Source organism: Chelon labrosus, assembly GCF_963514085.1.
Source record: "Chelon labrosus genome assembly, chromosome: 10".
NCBI classification, from domain to species: Eukaryota; Metazoa; Chordata; class Actinopteri; order Mugiliformes; family Mugilidae; genus Chelon; species Chelon labrosus.
In genome coordinates this window covers 20,750,908-20,769,991 of record NC_140360.1, presented here as the reverse complement: position 1 = coordinate 20,769,991, position 19,084 = coordinate 20,750,908, and the positions used below count along the sequence as shown (strand labels likewise).

General features: G+C 41.9%; 2 protein-coding genes across 3 annotated transcripts; both read left to right on the top strand.

Moving 5' to 3' along the window:
• Positions 1-346: 346 nt before the first annotated feature.
• Positions 347-10,109, top strand: rap1aa (RAP1A, member of RAS oncogene family a). Of its 2 annotated transcripts, none has more exons than XM_084553501.1 (9): positions 347-388; positions 1,815-1,948; positions 3,671-3,758; positions 4,324-4,392; positions 4,477-4,533; positions 4,619-4,759; positions 6,600-6,743; positions 7,342-7,457; positions 9,374-10,109. In XM_084553501.1, exons 3-8 carry the CDS (start codon positions 3,702-3,704, stop codon positions 7,426-7,428), a joined length of 555 nt encoding a protein of 184 aa, XP_084409627.1. In that variant the 5' UTR covers positions 347-388; positions 1,815-1,948; positions 3,671-3,701; the 3' UTR covers positions 7,429-7,457; positions 9,374-10,109. The 2 variants fall into 2 exon arrangements, with proteins under 2 accessions (XP_084409627.1, XP_084409628.1); XM_084553502.1 differs by having other exon boundaries at positions 379-388; positions 1,793-1,948.
• A 1,440-nt stretch (positions 10,110-11,549) lies between these two features.
• xkr7a (XK related 7a) lies at positions 11,550-15,585 on the top strand. Its single transcript, XM_084553500.1, has 3 exons — positions 11,550-12,100; positions 14,190-14,389; positions 14,586-15,585. The coding sequence occupies exons 1-3, from the start codon at positions 11,565-11,567 to the stop codon at positions 15,539-15,541; spliced, it is 1,692 nt and encodes a 563-aa protein (XP_084409626.1). The 5' UTR covers positions 11,550-11,564; the 3' UTR covers positions 15,542-15,585.
• The last annotated feature ends 3,499 nt before the right edge of the window (positions 15,586-19,084 follow it).

Here is a 19,084-nt window from a genome sequence, read left to right as displayed (position 1 = left end):
TCTTGTTATAATATATTTTTATGATACAGGACATGGCAGTGAACGCATTCTCCACATTAAAAACATTTATTTTCAGTACTTTTTTTTTCATTACCTCACAAATTTTTCTTTCACTAACATATTAAGTACAACACTTTTTCCTGTATTTTTTCACAGTCAACCTGTATGGTATTTGTACATTTATTTAAGTAAAGAATCCGAGTACATCCTCCAATCCATGTGTAAAAGACACTAATGAGAATTAAAGTGTGTTTGGTTTGAAGTGGAGGTTTTAATGGTGCCGTAACCTGGATCGCGCTGATTGGCTGCTCCTCGTCCAATCAGCAGCCGCCGTGCCGACCCTTCCGTACATCCACAGTCTCATTTAGCGCACACATAGCGGAACACGGTAAGTGTCTTGTGAAGCTTTACCCCCGAGTAAAATTTAATAGCTAATTACGCAGCTTGTGGGTTCATTAGTTTAATAATTAGTCCCAGGGTAGTTGTTTGTCTCCGACGAGACACTAAACTTACTTCCAGCTCATCTGTAGTGAAATAATAATTGTGAGTAAAATAGCTTAGCTTAGAAGCTAACTTACAGTAGAAGACTGGGTTGAGTAGCTAACGTCAGCTAGTGACTAACTAACGAGTTGTCGATACAAACATGTTTTGATGGCCAAGTAATTTAGTGCCCGATCGTGTCTTATTTATCCTCGCATATGTAGTAGTTTATCCGCACACTAACACACCCTCAACCAGGGTCTTAAAGCTGAAACCGGAGAGGAAATACAACACGACATTTCAGAGTTCAGCCCGATGCTAACTGGCTAGCTAACTTATTAGCCCGGTCTTAGCCAAACAGTTTTGTTAGCCGTCAAGCAACTTAAAATGAAGTTTAATGTTTGTCAAACAGGAGCTAACGTTAACCCGTGAGCTCAGATTTATTTTCTCCGCCATGCCGACATCAGTTAACGCGGTGTTTGCGCTGCCCAGCTCACCGTATCCCTGTCGAGCTACCACCCGTTAACGCTAGCCACGGTTTACCAGAACTTGCTAGCTCAATGCTAACGTTGGGGTTGTCAAGCTCAGCTCGTCGCATTTCATCTACTTTTTGGTAACATCTACAGCCTCTCAAATATGGCGTTAAATTTACTTTTAATTTACGTTGACCCGTTAATACTCTCGACGTGTACCGGTTATTTTAAACGGTGTATCAGTCGCAGTTTGTTGCGTTGGGAAACTAATAGCCACACCCTTCCTTTCGAAACTAACTACGTTACAAGTTGTCCCGAAAATAACTTCATATCATATCTCGAATCCAAACACTGCTCTGCTCGTTTAAATTTGAGTTTATTTTTACACGATAGACCGTTAAAAAAAAGAAAAAATGAAAAAAAAAAAAGTTTAATTAAAGGACTTTAACCGGAAGTATGTTTGTTTTTGTTGAAGTTAAATCCATTTGCCCCCTTCTGGCTCTGACACATTATACAAGTTTGTCTGTTTGTTGTTTTTAACTGAGGAGTAGTTTGAGTCTCCTGGTCAGCCATACCACCTTAAAAACCGCACATTTTGTGTTTTTAATAATTAAGATGAGCATATTTTAAATGTTTATGTGCTGATCAGCAACAGGTCTTTAAAAGAGTTTTGTTCATGTCAAGGGGGAAAAAATGGTTAGATTGGCAATAAAATGTCCTTCGTCAAAATCAGCACAGTGGATTATTTTATTAATTATTAAAACATTGTGTTATTGATTAGTCCAGTTTTATCCAGTCATCTCGTGCTGACATATGAATATGTGGTTGGTGTAATTTAGAGTTGGTTTCCTGTCTGAACAGTTTGGCGTAGCCTTTCTTTCTGGCTCCCAAGCAACCCTCAGCACCTTCCCGCTGACAGCAGTGTACCTGAGGATCTGTCGGCCCCTCTTCCCCAGATGTAGAGGGAGTTGTCATCTGCAGCAGCCGTGTACACAGTAGGTTAAGCTGTTTGAAATCAATTCTTCTTTTTTACGGTGCAGGTTGCTTGTGCAGAGGACACGTTTGTAGAAGCATTGTTCGTTTGTAAAAGGAGTCATATTCAGAGTTATTGTATTCAGAGAAAGCACAAAAATGTATGTGTAGGATTGGTGAAGGTTGTCATCTCGACGGCTTGATATTTCCACTGTTGGAGTCTAGACTCGCATCTAATCAGGGAAAGGCTTGGGTTGCTTATCTGATGTCGAGGCTTTTAAGCAAGTTTTGTGACACCCACATAAATTAACAATTCAAATACTGTTTTTTTTCTAGGCTAACAAATGCATCAGGCACACACTGGCGTCACTACTTAGGTGCACCCCCTTCGCCCCAGTAATGATTTCAGAGCAGTGGTCATGCATGCTCCCTCTGATCTCCATTCTCTGTTTGTATGGTGTGCTTGAGTAGGGGAGGGTCATTACAATGGCTCTTTGTAGAGTGCCTCGTATGCCTGGCTCACGCTGTGGGTTTCTGGTGGTGCTTCATACGTCGCAGTTAGAATTGCAAATGCCGGGTCGAGTGTGACAGAGTGGTTTTTGTATTGTTTGTCTCAACATTTGACAAAGGTCCTACAGACCTAGCATAATTAGTATATTCAAAGAGGTTCTTAAATAAGATTTTGCCATGCATCACCCCCTCTTTGACATTTATACATCAAATGAAGATAACATTTGCATTTCAGAATAGCATTTGAAAACACAATTGTCAGACACACTGCTTTCACAGCCTTTAAATTGTTCATGTACACAGGAAACTAAGTAGATTGACTCATCTTTTATCTAAAATAATCTGACGTGTTGCTCATGAGACTCACTTCATGACAGGTCTAATGATAACATCTGAGGTGGGGATTTTCTTTGAACTGGTGTTCACAAAAAGTCGATGTAGTCAAAAGTGTTCTTTCCTTTTACATACTGTTTTTTTTTTTTTTTATCTTTGAATGATCTTAGAGGAAACGTCTTTCTTCATCCTAAACATTTTCATGCCGGTGATCATGTGTTCATCTCGCTGCCAATATTTTCTAGGCCATGAACGCTGTCTAAACTGTGTCAGGCTGATGGAGTTGGTGATAGGTCATTCTCTGTGGCCTTTCTCCTCTGTATTGTAATGAGATTGAGTTATTTGTGGCACCAGAACACTTACCTACCGACTGCACTGCCATTTTCAGGATCTATTACATGTCTTTGAGTCCTCAGCTCCAACAGTGCACAGTTATAGATGTACTTCATTATCCAGTGTTAATACCAGATGAAACACTTGTTCTATTTCCCAGAGTTAAGAACCAGTCTATGGTTTTCTTCAGTTTTTCTGTTTTTTTCTTTTTTTTTTTTTTTTTAAAGAGGCAACGCCTATATCATCATGACAACTGTAGTCCCTTGGTAGTGGGTGTGAAAGAGAACTCATTTTTTGGCAGAGGAATGAAGTTTCAATCTGCTGAAGATACTATACAGACAGGGTGTTCACTCTAACAACGGCTTTGTCAATAAATTCACTGGGTTGAGTTGTCAGACAGATTTTCTTGTACCGCTGCAAAAATAACCGCTGTTTTTTGTCAACACATTGATTCAAGTATTTTCCTATGAACAGGGTCATTTGGAAACAATTGTTAATTTGTTCTGTAGCTGAAAATAACACAACGATCCTCTGTCCCATTTTATCATCCTTCCTCTGTTCTTTCACAGACTCTTGTGCTGTCCAGTGAAGTTGCCCACCATGCGCGAGTACAAGCTAGTGGTGCTGGGATCAGGAGGTGTGGGAAAATCTGCACTGGTGAGTCATGCTTGCTTCCAAGCCCTGAAAACTCAGTCAACGTATTTATTTTTTTATAAAGTAAAACTGTGTATTTTGCTGTTTAAGACAACCGGTGTGCATAAATCCTCCTTTCGTGGAGGTTGTAGCGTTCAGTTTTTGTTGAAAACGTTGCAGAGAGTTATCGATTTGACTGCTGTTGAATGGTTTAGCTCTCAACCAGGAGGTGTTTCTTGAATTAAACATTGAACGTCCACCTTACTAAGCCAACACTTGCACAACAAATTACAAAACCTGAATCGATGTGTCTGTAAAAGAGAAACAAAACTCCAACATCATAATCTTCTTAAAGAAGGATGATAGCTGTACCTAACAAACCTGACCTAACACATAATAAATAAAACATACAGCCTCCATGTCTTCATAAAATAGAGGTAATTTTAACCCTCAACTTTAAACTAACCTACCTTAAGGCCTTAATGCTTATATTGTTGGTGATTGATTGTAATATTCCAATTCAAATAAGTTATGATTATGTTTTTGATTAGCACTGATGTACTGTGTCGGTCTTCTCTTCCCTTTGCAGACAGTTCAATTTGTGCAAGGCATTTTTGTGGAGAAGTATGACCCCACAATAGAAGACTCCTACAGAAAGGTATGACCAGAAACACACGTGTAACACCTCATTTGACTCCTGAGCATTATCAAAGAAAATCATCTGTTCGTTTTTATCCAACAGCAAGTCGAGGTCGATGGGCAGCAATGCATGCTCGAAATCTTGGACACGGCTGGAACAGTAAGTCAAGTCAAACACGGGTGGTTGGATGAAGGGGTCTTTATAAGCAAAGAGTTTGCTCATGCTGTCTGTTATCGGTCTGTAGGAACAGTTCACGGCTATGAGGGACCTGTACATGAAGAACGGCCAAGGCTTCGCTTTAGTGTACTCCATTACAGCGCAGTCGACATTTAATGACCTACAGGACCTCCGGGAGCAGATCCTGCGAGTAAAGGACACCGAGGACGTGAGTGCAACACTCTTTTAAAACATTATAATTAGTTTTCTCCTGTGAATTCATTCTCACACCGATTATAGGGATTGTTGAGGAGTAAAATGATGATTCATTGTTGTAGTTTAAAAGAAGTGTGACACATAGCAAAATGCTGGTATTACACTAAAATACTAAGCATTTATTGGCATTCAGACATCAAATCAAAAATGTTTTGGATGACATCCGTGTCCCAAAACATCACATTTTCATGGAATTATTGTGAATAAGCTGAACTACAGCCCAAGGTGATTATTTTAATTCAAGACCACAAAAAGCAACACAACTCACTACTGAAAATTTATAAAATTTTCAAGAATGAGTTTAATGATCATTAAGCAACACAACATTGAATAATAGCTGTAAACCCTTTGTTTCTCACAAAAGCATAAAAGGAAAAAATTTACGAGTAAACAATAACAGAAATTGAAATGATGCATGCAAATAATTTCAGCTTAATTTGCTTTAATCGAGTTGGAGCATTATGCCAGTATGTATTCATAACTGACATTTTCAGTAAGATACATGTTCACAGTCTGAGACAACCCACAAACACGTGTTACCCACAAAAAAAAATAAAAAATCCAACCAGGAAGGAAGACACTGGGCCACCATTGGCCAGATGTTTTCACAGATAAGAGAAAGCATAAATACTGCAAGCTGAGACACACAGAAAGAGGAATGAATACATATACAATGACTCCATTTTTTTTTTAAGAAAAACATTTAATATAATTCACAATCTACAAATTTAGTTTCCATTTGACAACGATTATATTGTATATATGAGTAAGAAAATGGCGTATAAACATTTCTGCTTGAATCACCTGCTCCTGTAATTGTGTAAGGCACCTCCTACGTCCACAGAGAGTTTGTCTTAAGTGATAGCTCATGGTGTGTCAGTGTATAATCTGCCTGGGTCACCTCTCGGTCTCATCGCTGCCTCATTAGAGCCACCGCTGCAGGAGAGAGGGCAGAGCGAAGGGGGGCAGGAACTTTGTAAGGGGGTGGAAATGTCAGAGCTGTAGTGAGACGCTATCTGCCACTTTCAGTCTTCATCTCTTGATGTAGAGAGAGGATGTGCAGCATGCTGAGTGTGGGCTTTATTTATTCATAGCGACTTGCTCGACCGGCCTGTGTGTCTTGGTTTAGGTGTCAACCTGCTAGACATTTTTGCTCCTGAATGTGTAGATCAACTCTACACAAGATCTCCAGTCAGTACAGGGTGAGGTGAACATCGTGTTGTGAATTGAATTATGTAGATTTGGCCACGTTATTGCTGCACAGAGTACGTAATAGTTATAATAGTTACAAACTAGCAGCAGTCATGACACTAGATAAAGAAGTACACAAACTTAGCACTGTAAGTACAGAGAAATGTGTCTTAAGTGTTGGTTAAAAGCTGCTAAAACACATCACCCTGCTGCACAAGCTTAGGCCATTGGTTCATTCTGGTTATTGTTGTGTAACATTAGCATACATGAATCTCCTGCTCCTTCATCAAAATAAACCAGACACTGGATACGCTTTACATTGAGCCAGGTGTTATATAAAAGTAACATCTCACATCACTGTTAACAGGCAGAGCTTCACTCCTGACAAACTGTATCAATACAGGGTTTTATCACTGTTATTGATCAGACACACAGGATCGTTAAGATAGACTCTGTAGACATTTGTAGACGTTTGTTTTTATGCTTCTGTCCCTGGCGACAACTGTGGCTGGAGGTATAATGTTTTCACGTTGTCCATCCGTGCGCTTCATTCATGTGAACGTGGTCATTCTGAAGATCTGACATTTCTTCTTATCGATCAGGTTCCCATGATCCTGGTGGGAAACAAGTGTGACCTGGAGGACGAGCGTGTGGTCGGCAAGGAGCAGGGTCAGAACTTGGCCCGTCAGTGGAACAACTGTGCCTTTTTAGAGACTTCAGCTAAATCAAAGATCAATGTTAATGAGGTAAGCGCTGCTGCTACATACTGAACAGCATGTATCGCCCGTTTATTGGTTTGTTGTTTATAGATATATAGCCAGACGTAGCGCCACCCAGGACACTATATACACAGTGAACATTTATGCAAAACCAGGCTATTAAACACACTCAGTTTACACAACCAGTATAAAAACAAGGATTGTTACATGAGTCTAAAACTACAAGACTGTTTCCTCTTAGACAAACTGTATTCAAGTTTAAAATGATCCATTTAGACTCAGGTTTAAATATTTCCACATTTTGATTGTTCGAACACGTCTGTCCAAAGATTTATCTTGTTCCTGTTTGATACGGCCCGTGTTCCTCAAATGATCAAAATCAGCTTCCTGTACAATTAATGTCGCCCAAAGCTGCCTGAGTGTTGTAGACGCTGTTTAAATATATATGCATCAGTGACTCAGGAAAAAGAAACCATGTAAAATGTCCACCTTCTTAAGCATTTCTGAGTGCCTTAAAATGGTCACGTCACATCTTTTATGAGCAGCTTTCACTCTCCTCAGACTTCACATAATCCGCTCACGGCTGAAACTAAACACTGAGACCGTTCCATTTTCTCTTGTGCAGATTTTCTATGATCTGGTGCGACAGATCAACAGAAAAACGCCGATGGAAAAGAAGCCAAAAAAGAAGTCAAGTTGCACATTGCTCTAAAACGCCCTCCCACGGTATCTCCAGGCCAGGTGAGTGGGTGTTTAAACAACGTTTATTCCAGACAATTGCAGGAATCACTCGGCTCGCTGAGCTCTTGGTTGTGGCTTAGCATTTAGAGGATTGTTGCAGTAATTATTGAAGTGGTTTCATTAGTTTTGATAGTAAACAAGAAAGTGTTTCAGCGATGAGCTGGACTTAGTAGATGGAGGTAAAAGCCTCACTGAAACAGTACACTCGGGAGAAATTGAATAAACTACAACACTCTCAAATCCCATTTTTGCCCTGTGCCGGTTAGTCCTCTATTTTAATCTGTACTGAAGAAATTAAGTTATTTTAAAGGAAAACATGAAGCCTTTAGCCTTCCCATATAACCTAAATATATAAAAATCCATTTTAGTGTTCCTCTTTTAATGTGATCAGAGATTGTTTAAATGGTTTATTTACATTTGTCAGCTTTATTGAATGTTGTGTCTCCATCTGGTGACAGAGCAGTGCAACTGTAAATGTTCTGATCCACTTTCTACAACAAACTGGACTTTATGTCACCAGCCACCGTTTCCCAAAGCATGCCGTAGTATCTTTGTCTCTGCTTCCACATGTTTGTGAGTGTAAATGACTTCTGTACGGTCCTCTCACTGTGGTGTGAAAGTCGGCCTCAGGAGGTGTGAAGCTTGGTGGCGACTCAGTCAATGAAATAAAACATGATGATAACGGCCCACAGAGTCCTAAACCATAGGAAGTAGAAAATAAATAAAGATCAATACTTTGTTTATGTTCAGGTATTGATAGTTTTTGCTTGCTGCAGTTATTTCTCATGCCTCATACTAGTTGTTAAGAAGCCGCGTCTAATTTGTCTCCAGTGTAAATGATGAGGGAGCTAAATCCTTGCGGGGATCTTCAAAAGTTACTGACCTTTCAGTAAAGGAAAAAATCTCCTGCAGCTCAGCTAGAAGACACAAAGGGCAGTCACCTTGGAAGAAAATGAGTTTTAGGAGTGACAGCTGATCGTTTTATCCGGCGCAGTGTATCGGAATTGACAATTTTGGCTGCATCCGTAACACCTTACGACTTTCTGACAGAAAGATTGTTAGATTTTTGTCTACTTTCTCTCCCGTTATGTGACAACTTATAGGACCCAAAGCACTATACTTCAATGTTAATATTGTTTACCTTGTGTGGTGTGTGTAATTATTACTGTTTTTACTGTATTACTTTTTACTACTGGCTGCAAGTACAAAAATACTTCTCTTATCTGAACAAAGCACATAAAATAAAGTAAAAGAAATGCCCATATGTCCTTGGTATGACTCACTGACCGATCCACCCAGACTTTTCTGAACACGAGACGGTCAGTATCGTTCACATTTCAGTTGTGCATTTCCATTTTTCCTGGTAGTTTGTCCTCTGTTGCTTCACACTGCTACTGCTCAGACTGCTGAAGCCTCAGATAAAAATGATCAATAATTACAGCAAGTAAAAGCGGACTGAGTCCTCACTGAGTGTATTCACAACCAAAGTTTTCAGTAAGATCCGAGTTCACAAATGGTGGAGGTGGATGGTAATTTAATATTTTATAGTGTATTTACCAGAAGAACAGGCTGTTTCAGGACAGAGGGGTGTACACCTGATTATTTTAGTTTCAGTTTTACAACTTCCTGTCTCATCTGAAAGCAGAACACTGCTGTTCTCTAAAGATAAGTGGCAGAAGAACGTGTCCGAAGCAGAGGAAAAAGGAACATTTGCTGAGTTTCAGAGTGTATATATTTAATATTTGCTGATTTACTGAAAGCATTGGATTGTTGAAGCTGCACCTGAAGGAGAAAACAACCTGGCCAGTGGGTCTAGTGATTTCTGCTTTAATCTCAGACTCCTACTTCCTTACAAGCAGCTTGTGTCGTACACATTTTGAATTATATTTACTGACTGTATGTTTTCCTGCTTGCAGAAACTTGTAATGATTAACTGTTTCCCAGTGGATCGTGCCAGCATTCCAAGTCCTCTCCAGAGCATTTTGAAATAGGCTGACAGAGAAACTTCACCACTCGCAAAATGGCAGGAGACGGCACATACTCTCAAGATACTCTTTTCTGCTTTTTAATGGCAAAGAAATCCACCTCTTCTTTCGTACTGTCAGCCTGATGACAACTCTGTTCTGTTTTTGTTTATTTTTCTCTCTTCTCCAAGGTGTCTTTCTTTTGGAAATATCAATGTAAAAGAGGAGACCATGGATTTATATCCATATATGGGAACTAAACCGTTTTATTAAACGTAACATCTTTGGCATATTGTGACATTTGCAAATGAATCCTTGTGAAATGTTGGTCTTCTTGTACATTTCTGCACTAACAGTGTCAATGAAAATGCATCATTGCCATCAAGTTACTCGCTCCTACTTACAAGGATGTGTGTTGATGAGATAACATCTTTCCTAAGTGACTTTGTTTTATATTGAGCGCTGCAAGCCTTCCATATTTCCCATAATATATTCTACTTCCATTTTTTGCATAATAAAGCTAAGGAAATTAGTATTTTATAGACTGATGGGGGAAATGGTTTGTTCTGATTTGTGTCTTGAGGCTGAAAATATATTGTACTAAACCAACTCTAATATTGCTTCTTGTGTTACCCTGTCACAGATGATTTTCCAGCTTTTATGAATGATTAAATTTTAGTACATTTTCATTACTTTTAGTCTGGTTTTTGTCCTTTATTCGTTTTACTTTAGAGTGTTTTAAAAGTCTCAAACTGAACTCTAATTATTTGTAATGAACACATCTTGTAATGGCCTAACCATGAGTTGTCTCCACATTAGACATCAGCTAAAGTCGGTAATGTATTGGTGAAGCTTTGGTCGTCTGGGACACCAATACAGCAGTGGAAGAAGATCAATACCTCCAGAGAGCATTGACAGACTAAAAGCGTAACAAGAGTGTTTCCTGTTGGCAGAAATGACGGCCTCAGCCCGAGTCGCCAGAGCAGTTTTAGTGGACGAGTTGGCTCGGCTGATCTGCAGCGGATGTTTGAGCCGAAAGAGGAACCCGGACACCAGAGCGTCAGCAGTCGACAGACAGGGCGTGAAGTGAAGGCAGCAAAAAGCAGAATAGAGACTGGGAAGAACTCGAGCGTGAGGAGGGAGGAGAGGCTCACTCAGCTGCCCCACTTTAGGGTGCTGCTGAGTTCAACAAAAGCTTATTTTAACATTTAGGTGCAAACCTGTTAATATCACCTTTGAGTTTTAAAACAAGGCGGTACATCTACTCGAAGACTGTTGAGTGACTCATACTAATAAAAGTCAAATTATCTCCCCATTAGACACCAGTTCTCATTCTCTAATGCATCAGTCCTGTGACAGCTATAGTTGCTTTGCAGAATGAAATTTAATATTTTAAAAAAAAGCGTTATAAAAGATTGAAGAAGGGATTCCCAACTTCCCAGTATGAGTGGTTAACATTTCCAGTAAAAAGACATCTAATTCCTTAAAGTTAGTTCATTCATTCATTCATTTTCTGTAACCGCTTGTCCTCTGGAGGGTCGCGGGGGTGCTGGAGTTTATCCCAACTGTTATCGGGCGAGATGCGGGATACACCCTGGACAGGTCCCATCTGTGGTTCAAGTATTTAAATCCACTCCACCCAGACCTGCTTACATATTTAAATAGATGCAACTCATCATTTGAATATCATTTATAATTTGTACTATTACAAGAGCCACAATCTGTAGAATTTAATACATGTTCATTGACTACTTAGGTGGGATTTTAAATACAAAACGACTTCTTGTAGTATATCTGGACACTTCTTCCACCACTGGCTGCAAGTGATTGCTCAAATGCTGAATTTCTATGCAGGAATATGAAGGAGAAATCACCTCAGACATGTAAACGCCCCTCGGTGCAGCTGACCACACCTGCAGCTTACATGTCTTCAAGTCTCATTTTTCTACATGATCACAGCTTATTGATGAGCTTCGGTGACTCCCCGTCTCTCTCACCTTCCCCCGGCCCTCCTCCTCCTCTCTGCCTCCTTTCCCCTCCCTCTCTCCCACACGCATGCATACAGACCGACAGGCTACGCGACCCCCCTCCCCCCCTTCCATCATTTTCCCATCTCTTACTCACTCTCTTCCCTACAACAAACATGGCCGCGAAATCTGATGGTGCACCCATTTCTCTACGAAACGAAATTCCACCCGAGTGTCCTTCCAGGTCGGACCCGCGGCCTCCGCAGCGCGGTCCCGCCGAGCAGCGCTACTCCCTGTCGGACTGCTGCTGGACGCTGTGCGCCCTTTTGGTCTTCTTCTCGGACGGGGCCTCAGACCTGTGGCTGGCCGCGGACTACTACCTAAGGAGGGACTACTGGTTCTTTGCACTGACTCTGGTCTTTGTGATAGTCCCGTCCGTGGTCGTGCAAGTCTTGAGCTTCCGATGGTTCGCCTACGATTTCTCGGAAACCGTCGAGAGCGGCACGGCCGCGGCCGCCGTGGTGGCGGCGTCGGGAGCGGAGGAGAGCGACTTCAGCACCAAGGACAGCGGCGAGCGGGGCGCTGGCCGCACCGCCGCGGCCGGGGTGCTGCCAGGGCCGGGCACCGGGGGAGGAGCACTGGGCTGCTGCACAGTCTTCATGTGGCTCTTCCAGGCCATCATTCATATCTTTCAGCTGGCGCAGGTCTGGAGGTAAGCCTGAATACTCATAGCTTGACCTGAGAGGGGTGGGGTGAGGGGGGTGTGGGGGGGTCGCACTACACATTCTGCCTTTGTGTGTGTATGCGTGTGCGTGCGTGTGTGCGCGCGCGCGTGTGTGATGTCCTGTAGTTATGAAAGCTAATCATTCACGGAGGACTGTGTCCAAAATGCCAGAATGTCTTTTGTATTGTTTGATGTCTCTGTCAGGCTTGGGAAGGAGAAGTAGACTCCACCCACTCCACCCACCCTTCAACCCTCCTGATGGGCTTCTAGGTCAATATCTCAGAAAATCATCAAGTCACCCACACCAGTCGCCTTATAAAGACAAATTATTAAAAATAAAAAAATATCCCTTTGTCTAAAATGGTTTAGGCACAACGGAGCTGGTGAAAACGGAGTAGTCATGAATGTCTTCCTATTTGCAGGGATGTGTGTACATCTTTATCACTGTGTAGTGTGTTTAGTGTTTTAGTTGTGTTTCCATCAAGTCTCCCAGTGGTTTTTCAAGACAGGTTTGGACCAAAACAGGTTTAATTACCATGGAGACTAAAAACAAACCCATGCACACTTTGGCGTTCCTCTCACATGGATGGCAGTAGGTCTGTAGGTCAGCTACTCAGTCAGTGATGGTGAGTCGGTGCTCAAGCTTAGAGTGCTCTGATAGATTTTGACAGGTTTGAGCTGCTGCCAGCCAGGAGGAGGCATTCTGTTGAACTGTAGTGGGAGGAGGGTTATACAGTACATGCTCACATTGAAAGAAGGGTCACATTTTAAAGACGTGTTAGTATTGAAAGACAAATCTACTGAAATCAGATGCAAATCAATTGTTTGATTTAACTGAACGTCTACATAATCTCTCTGTCGTTCTCTCTTTGTGGCCTCTCTCTTCCTGCCTCTTTAGACAGCCCTGTGGGTAATATATATTGATTCCTTATTTCCTCCTGGAGTACTCGACTTATGTGTGTGTGAAAGTGTGTCCAGGAGCACATTAAAATGTTGTGGCGGCACAGAATTACCGGTAATGCCATTAAAGCTGGTGTGCATGCCCCGTTCATCGCTGCTGCTCTCAGACTGGTGTGTCTGCACATTAAGAGGATTACCGCCGCGTGTTTCACCCTCAGCTGTTAACTCAGGATTGATCCGTCATTGATACACAGTTAGTCAGGTGAACCAGGATCAATTTGGACTGGCTACCAGAATTAAATGTCAGCGCACATGAGATGTGATAGGGGTGGTGTCATAGACGGAGCGTTCATAGAAGCTGTGTTGTCCTCCTGCCTGGCTCAGACTTTGACCCTCATTACTACACATATGCTCCATTTTCTCAGTGTGTTATATCCCAAGGCACACTTTGTGTAGCAGGGACCAGAACAAAAAAGGGTTACACAAACTCCCTTGTGGTTCGGTGGGCTTGTTGACATAGGGCTCTTCTGACCCTTCTCCCTAAGGCAATTACTGAGACATTTATAGCTCCTGTCCTCGGTGGCAGCCGCTGGTGTTTTTCAAACAGTTAGATGCACTGTAATGATAGTCGGTATATTTGCATAGTACAAACAAATTTGTGCAGGGATATGTTTGCACAGCAAACATACGCGATCCGGTGTGTGTCTACAGAATGATGTGTGTTAGTTACACAAGGTCATTGCAGACAAGCTGAGACGGAGTGGGACTAAATGTCAGCCAAGCTCAGGAGTTCGACAAGGGACTTAGGTCAGCCCTTTCCCCCCTCTAACCTTCAATCTAGAGCATTTTCCTACGGTCTTTGTACTTATTTTATTTGATGAGAGACAGCCCCCCCCCCACTCCGATGCCTGCACTGAAATTATAACCACAGAGCTGCTTAATTCAGTTTCTGTCTAATCTAAATCCCAGAAGACCAAGTAACCAGCTTTTTGGCGAGAACTACTGACAGCTCCCAGAGTTTGGAAGAATAAGTTCTGACTTCTGAGAGTCTGTGTTTGAAGCCCAGACGTTTTTGAAGCACAGCATTAAAACCTAATCTCCTCACTTTTTTTTTCTTCCCAACAAAGCCTAAAGCGGTGATGAATGTGTCTGACTTCTGTCCTCCTCCGACACACAGGTATGTTCACGCCTTGTACTTGGGTGTGCAGAGCCGCTGGCACGGAGACCCGGAGCGACGTCACTACTACTGGCGCATGATGTTTGCGAGCGCTGATATCAGCATGCTGCGTCTGCTGGAGTCTTTCCTGAAGAGCGCCCCTCAGCTGGTGCTGCAGCTCAGCATCATGATCCAAGCCAGTCAGGTGCTGCCCCTTCAGGGTGAGTGCCCGAAAAAAGACCAGTCATCAACATGTCAAAAATAAGTCATCACATCAGTCCGTCAGGCGTCTGCATGATGAGTCACTCGCCTCAGTCAGGCCTCCACAGAGTCGGAGGATTGTATTTTATCCATTGTTTTTTCCATCCCATCCAACCCCTCTTTCTAAATCTCCCTCCTCTTCACTCTCTCCCCCAGGGCTTTCAGCTTCTGCCTCACTGATATCCCTCGCCTGGATGATCTCCTCCTATCAGAAAGTCCTGAGGGACTCCCGAGATGATAAGCTACCCATGACCTACAAGGCCGTCATAGTTCAGATCCTGTGGCACTTGTTCACCATCGGAGCTCGCACTCTGGCCTTTGCCCTGTTTGCCTCTGTGTTCCAGCTTTATTTTGGCATCTTCATCGTGGCCCACTGGTGCATCATGACCTTTTGGATCATTCAAGGTGAAACGGACTTCTGCATGTCCAAATGGGAGGAGATCATCTACAACATGATGGTGGGCATTGTGTATGTTTTCTGCTGGTTCAGCGTCAGAGAGGGGCGCACTCGCTGCAGGATGCTCATCTACAGCCTGACTGTGTTCGTTGAGAATGTGGCGCTCACCACGGCCTGGTACGTGTACCGCGGCTCTCGTACCTCGGACTTCTACGCAGTCGTCATGGTGTGTGTGGTGGCCAGCAGCTACGCTCTGGGCACATTCTTCATGTTTGTGTATTACTGTCTGCTGCACCCCGACGGCTCAGTCTCAGGGTGGGGTTATATAGTGGAGAAGGAGGTACCCGTGGAGTCGCTGGCTTCCCCAGTTTCCAGCTTGCCCCCTGACCTGGTGAGCAGCCCCCCCAGGACTCTTCAGAGAACTAAAGGGTCAGAAAGAGAGCAGGGGCCTGTGATAGATGGAGACGTGTTTCAGGTTCGGCCGCCTCGGGGAGCTCAAGCTCCAGTGCCCCACCTCACACCCAGGACAGAGGGGCCAGTCATCCGAATAGATCTGCCCAGGAAGAAGTACCCCGCCTGGGATGCCCACTTCATCGACCGCCGGCTGCGCAAAACCATTCTGGTGCTCGAGAGTGCTGCCCCAGTTACGCCAAGGATTCAGTACCGTTGCCTGGGCACACCCAAAGAAGTGATGGAGTATGAGACCACCGTGTAATGTGCTGAAGGTGCTGTGACTCAGCTCGCTGGCGCGTGGACGTCCTGCCTTAAATAAAAATGGCAGGAGGATGACTGTCGTTGAGCTGTCTGCTTCAGCTCCTCGCCTGCTTGATGGCTCTGTCAGGCACAGGACACAAACAAGCAGAGAAACGCACTGAGTGTTGTGTCTTTATTTCCTACAAAGGCAAGAATCTGTGATATTGTCTGATGATGGTGCATATTTTGGTTTCTGTATCATTTCTCAGGTCAAGACGTGGTACAGGCGGAAGTTAGCCACAATGCTCACTGTACAGTGAACATAGAGAGAAGCACAGGCAGGCAGAGAAGTGGAGCTGTTATCAATCAGAGGCAGAAAGCCCTCCTCAGTGACGGTGCTTCAGCACATCCTCTCCAGGTGGTCGACAACAGAGACAAGCCTTCAACATGCATGATTATTTATGGCAGCTAGAACTGAAGCATCCCTGGTGAGTAGGCGAGACGTTCAAAGACGGCAGACTTGCACTGTAATTTTAAAACCTAGTCTACAATAAACACAGGTTGTGATCTTCATAATCACACTTATCCATAGCTACTCACTCATGTTGAAGGAGTCTCTGAAAAATGCTGCTTCGAGGGCAGTTCAAAAAGCAACATTTGAGTTGAATGTAAAAACAGTTGAAAATGTGATTATTTGTGACAAGGCTTTTGAGATTTTTCATGCTGTTAGTGGGGTTTACAACATTCCTGTGGTACTATATTTGGTTTTGTTTGTTTCTTTTCTTTTTTTTTTTTTTTTTTTTTTACAAAAGCTAGAGATCTTTGTGTGTTTACAAGCAATCTGTTACTTTTGAGATATGCTATCACTGTCATGACAACAAGATGCACCTTCCTCCAGAATGTGTATGCACTGAACAATAGCACACGTTATGATTTCGACTACATTTACAGGAATTCCAAGGATAAGACTCTCAGCTGTTGTATTTTCATACCGCATCCACAACAAAAGCAACAAGACCGACGTTCATTTACATGTAAATTACTGTACAATGAAGATGAATTTGCAGAGGGACAGCACAGTCTGTAATTGTACTGTATCCATACTTTGTTGTCTGAAAAACGGTTTTTAGAAAAATAGCAGCAGACTCCTAACAGAGAAGCTTTGATATTATTGATTGGTACAGATATGTACTCTGGGAAAGCTTTAATTTACCGGCCTCTTATTTTCTTGTGATTTCCTCAAAACTATCCTTGAGAAAAAAAATGTAATTTGGTAAAAAATGTTACCACAAAATATAGACAAAGTTCACCGCTGCTAGTTTTATGTTGCTGATTTCCAGAAGAATTTTCTGCTCTATTTAATTCATTCATCATCCACTAATTGTTAGAAACACGCACATTGCACACAGTTTTACATGATCAGCCGACCTGCTTTACACCCACAGAACCAAGTCTGTATTGTAAGTATAATCAGTGAGAAACTGCATTGAACTGAAGGAAATTATAAGAACTATATGGAGCTGTAAAATGAACCTTTACCATGCGTTCCTTTACCAGGGTTGTTTTTCAATAGGATAGTCACAGGAGCAACATTTGAACATCTGAAGCGTGTGCTTGTCTGTGTGAGAGCTCACATACCAGCATGTGTGTATGTGGGGAGGGGGGTGGGAGAGAGTCCTGCCATGCGCAAAAAAAAGTGGCTTCGATTATGGTGCTAACTGTTTTGAGTCCATCACGTAACAACCACACGGGGTACCATGAAAAAATGAGCTTGTTGTGGCAGGGAGCTGTTAGTTGGGCGGGGCTGTACCTCAAACACAAAGCTAAAAGTTAAAAAGCCTTAAGCTGGTCATGCCAGACTGTTGCTGGTCAGAGCAAGAAAAAAAAAAAGAAGACAATTTCATTACGTTGGTGTTGCTAAAATAAAGAGCAATGTGTTTACCTTTGCTGTAAGTGCCTTTTTACACACCAGAAACTAGATAGATTCAAAAATGATATTTGTTTTTTTACATAAACACAATGAAATGTTACATAAAAGTGAATTTACAACTGGATATTAGTCTTAAAAAGGCAACATATACTGTACATGTAGAGGTGTAGAGTTTAAAGTTCCCTCAGATCAATCATTAGATAGATAGTTTAAACTGATGCGGATAAGGTCATTAGTTTCACACCAATTATGGCATAAGATAAAGAGCCTAGTTCCTTCTTAAGGTGGAATGAACACCCAAAGCAAATGTAAAAGTCATGTAAGATAATAAGGTGTAGATAATAACCGCCTTATGCCATCTTAGTTTAGCATGTTAGCACGCTAACAAGTACTACAGTTAAGGTAGACAGAAATATCATCACTATGACCTGTTGATGATATGCGACAAAAACGTCTTCTTCCTTAAGGTGTAATTAACGTCTGAATCCATTTTTTTTGACAAACTAGTTCATTAGGTATTTGTTCCCAAACCAGGAAAAGTCAGCTAATCACTGAAACCAACATGATACAGCTTCTGACAACCAAGAACACCTGCATCAAGATTGATGGCAATCTTCTGAATGCTTTTTGAGATATTTCATTTTGAAAGTGAGATTTCTATGAATTGTTTTTCTCTACATAATGTCCTGGTGCCACGTTTTGTTTTGTTGTGGTGGCAAACACTAATATTGTTTCTTTGTAATGAATTATTGGAATTTTTTTGCATAAATGTTATATGAAAGTGTATTTATAATAGATAGATAGATAGATAGCTAGATAGATAGATGGTAGCAGATTGTTCTGAATAGATTGAGACCTAATCCCATCTCTGCCATGGATCAGTGGATTAGCAACACTGAACTTGTCACCACCACCTACATCCACAGAGGTCAGTGACCTCACAACAGATGAACCTATTCTCCAGACAACAACACAGCACAAACTGCAAAATGCTAGCATTGAAATTCTCCTAAACTGTGAAGGGATTTATTGGTTGCTACCGTCCACCTAGGAGAAAAAAAAAGTTTGTGTCACTCAGTCAGTGAGGTGTGAAACCAAAATGAAAATCTCATGCAGACTATCCCACTGAATCCTGTTGCTGTAGTTAAACGAGAGATCAAGCAGCCGAGCTGTTTGCTGGATCTTGTCTTTGATCACACGTCTCACATTCCACTGAGTCGTTCACAGATGCTAAACAGATAGCTGAAGCCGAGAACAGTGATGTGAAAACATGTCTGGACTTCACAGAGGATGATTCAGTTAAACTGATTTATTCTGATAAACTTTAAATCATGGACAGCCACAAGAAGAGGAGGATTTTTTTTTATAGTCTGTGTGAACAATATCTAATATGGGTCTAGATAGGTTGTGAATAAAATAATAAAACATTAAAATAAATGGCACTATTGTTAAATGTGTTTATAAGACATCATTTATAAAAGGGTATCTTTGGGGCTGCCAAATTGTGAAAAATATTTCTGTCGCCACTTTAAGATCCTTCAAAGGACAGATTTACAGACTGAATAAATACTGTTACATTTAAAAAAATAAATAAATGCTTCTTGTTTGAATGACTTGCAAAGCATAATTCTCAAT